This window comes from Babylonia areolata, chromosome 18 (assembly GCF_041734735.1).
Source record: "Babylonia areolata isolate BAREFJ2019XMU chromosome 18, ASM4173473v1, whole genome shotgun sequence".
NCBI lineage: Eukaryota > Metazoa > Mollusca > Gastropoda > Neogastropoda > Buccinidae > Babylonia > Babylonia areolata.
This window is the reverse complement of record NC_134893.1, coordinates 35,658,503-35,661,002: the sequence shown is the minus strand read 5'-3', so window position 1 is coordinate 35,661,002 and position 2,500 is coordinate 35,658,503. Positions and strand designations below refer to the sequence as shown.

The 2,500-nt window shown below is 43.0% G+C and overlaps 1 protein-coding gene across 2 annotated transcripts in view; it reads left to right on the top strand.

Annotated features, from left to right (window-relative positions):
• The window catches only part of LOC143292712 (uncharacterized), a 46,809-nt gene that overhangs the window by 41,484 nt on the left and 2,825 nt on the right, over positions 1–2,500 (top strand). The window contains exon 2 of one of the 2 annotated variants that reach the window (XM_076603231.1): positions 1,780–1,932. The exons of the other annotated variant lie outside the window; for it this stretch is intronic. Within the exon in view, the coding sequence (XP_076459346.1) occupies positions 1,780–1,932 (153 nt within the window). The remainder of the gene's footprint in view (positions 1–1,779; positions 1,933–2,500) is intronic. 2 annotated transcript variants of the gene reach the window in all.

The following is a 2,500-nucleotide window of genomic DNA, read 5'->3' as shown; positions in this document are numbered from 1 at the left end:
ACACGCGAACACACGCACACACATACACACACACGCAAACACACACATACACATACACGCACACAGACGCACACGCACACATACGCAAACACACACACACACACATGCACAAGCACACACACACACACACACACACACACACACACACACACACACACACACACACACACACACACACACACACACACACACACACACACACAAACTCGCACAGGCATGCATAGAGAACCCTGACTTCTGAACGATTTCACTGATTAGGCCTTTTCTGGTTTGGTTGTGACAACACCCGTGGGAAGGGGTGGGTACTTGCGTGCGAACTTCCATTTGAGAGAGAGAGAGAGAGAGAGAGAGAGAGAAATACTGAACACTGGAATGTTTAATATCATTAGCTGTATAAGCTCTAGTGACAAAGTGGGTACAAATCAAAAATATTTTTAAAAAATGGTGCTAAATAGATACAATGGAACAGAAAGGAAAAACATAATTGAAGCAAAATTAACTACTAAGGGACAAGCGACACTTTTATACTTTGTCGTCAGCTTAAAATGTTCATGTGGCAGGAGGGTACTGTGCCTTTTTTTTTTTTTTTTTTTTTAACCCAGTCGTTTGTTTCCAAGGTTTGGACAGTACACAGGAAACAAAGAACATAATATAATCCATATGATAATTGTCTAAGCATGTGACTTTCGACAACATCATATCAATACGAACACATAGCACAGTGCATATAAAACATGTAATGATTATTTTAAGCCTGTAACATCGAAACACATCATATCAATTGCTGGTTGCCAGTTGCTGGTTGTGTACCTTGTGAATGGAGACAGTGCCCATTTTGTTGATCATGTCTCCAGTTGCAAGTTGTGTACCTTGTGAATGAAGAGAGTGCCCATTTTGGTGATCATCCAGATATAACACACTCTGTCTGTCTCCAGCTGCTGGTTGTGTACCTTGTGAACGGAGAGAGTGCCCATTTTGTTGATCATGTCTCCAGTTGCTGGCTGTGTACCTTGTGAATGGAGAGAGTGCCCATTTTGTTGATCATGTCTCCAGTTGCTGGTTGTGTACCTTGTGAACGGAGAGAGTGCCCATTTTGTTGATCATGTCTCCAGTTGCTGGTTGTGTACCTTGTGAACGGAGAGAGTGCCCATTTTGGTGATCATGTCTCCAGTTGCTGGCTGTGTACCTTGTGAATGGAGAGAGTGCCCATTTTGTTGATCATCCAGATATAACGCACTCTGTCTGTCTCCAGTTGCTGTGTACCTTGTGAATGGAGACAGTGCCTTCTTCTTCTTCTGCGTTCACTCGTATGCACGCGAGTGGGCTTTTACGTGTATGACCGTTTTTACCCCGCCATGTAGGCAGCCATACTCCGTTTTCGGGGGTGTGCATGCTGGGTATGTTCTTGTTTCCATAACCCACCGAACGCTGACATGGATTACAGGATCTTTAACGTGCGTATTTGATCTTCTGCTTGCATATACACACGAAGGGGGTTCAGGCACTAGCAGGTCTGCACATATGTTGACCTGGGAGATCGTAAAAATCTCCACCCTTTACCCACCAAGCGCCGTCACCGTGATTCGAACCCAGGACCCTCAGATTGACAGTCCAACGCTTTAACCACTCGGCTATTGCGCCCGTCAGAGACAGTGCCCATTTTGGTGGTAATCCAAATATAACACACTCTGTCTGCAGTTGCTAGTTGTGTACCCTGTGAATGGAGATAGTGCCCATTTTGGTGATCATCCAAATATAACACACACTGTCTGTCTCCAGTTGCTGGTTGTGCGGCGCCCACCTGGGTTGTGCTGGAAGCGCTGGGTAGTGTGGCCAGCTTTGGGGTCTGGTACACATGTGCTGACACCCCTATCTCTGGCACAGAGTGCGAGACTTACGGGTGGCAGCATTTCTCCTTCAGTGACTTCGAAGGTAAGTTGATGGATGATTTTGAGTCATCTCTCTATGGCTGTTTGTGTGTCTGACTCCCCTCTCTCTCTCTCTCTCTCTCTCTCTCTCTGTGTAAACGTCTGTGTGTGTCTGTGTGTTCGTGGTGCTTGTTTCAGAAAATGTTTTTTATTAAAGAATTTTTTTTTATTACAAAGTCTTGATATTACACAATGAAAAAAAAAACTACATGAAATTTTGTTAAAAAAGCAAACAAACAAAAACAACAACATGCAACTAAACACATTTTTTTTTCACTCTCGCATTTTCACATAATTATGTAAATCACTCAACGAACACATCGGGATATATGGAAAGCTTCTGATCAATTGTAAACACTGCGTCCGTGAAATGATTAATAATTTCTGTTTCGTATCAGTTACATGGATTATATGTAATCCGTTCATATACTTTTTAAATAAAACAAGTCTTGTCTTGTCTTGTCTTGTCTGTCACGCGAATGCAATTGAACATTACAATGATCAGTGTAGTATTCGTTCGCTCACAAAGCCTAGCACTTCCGCATCTCGTCTTTTTTAAAATCTTGCTTCTG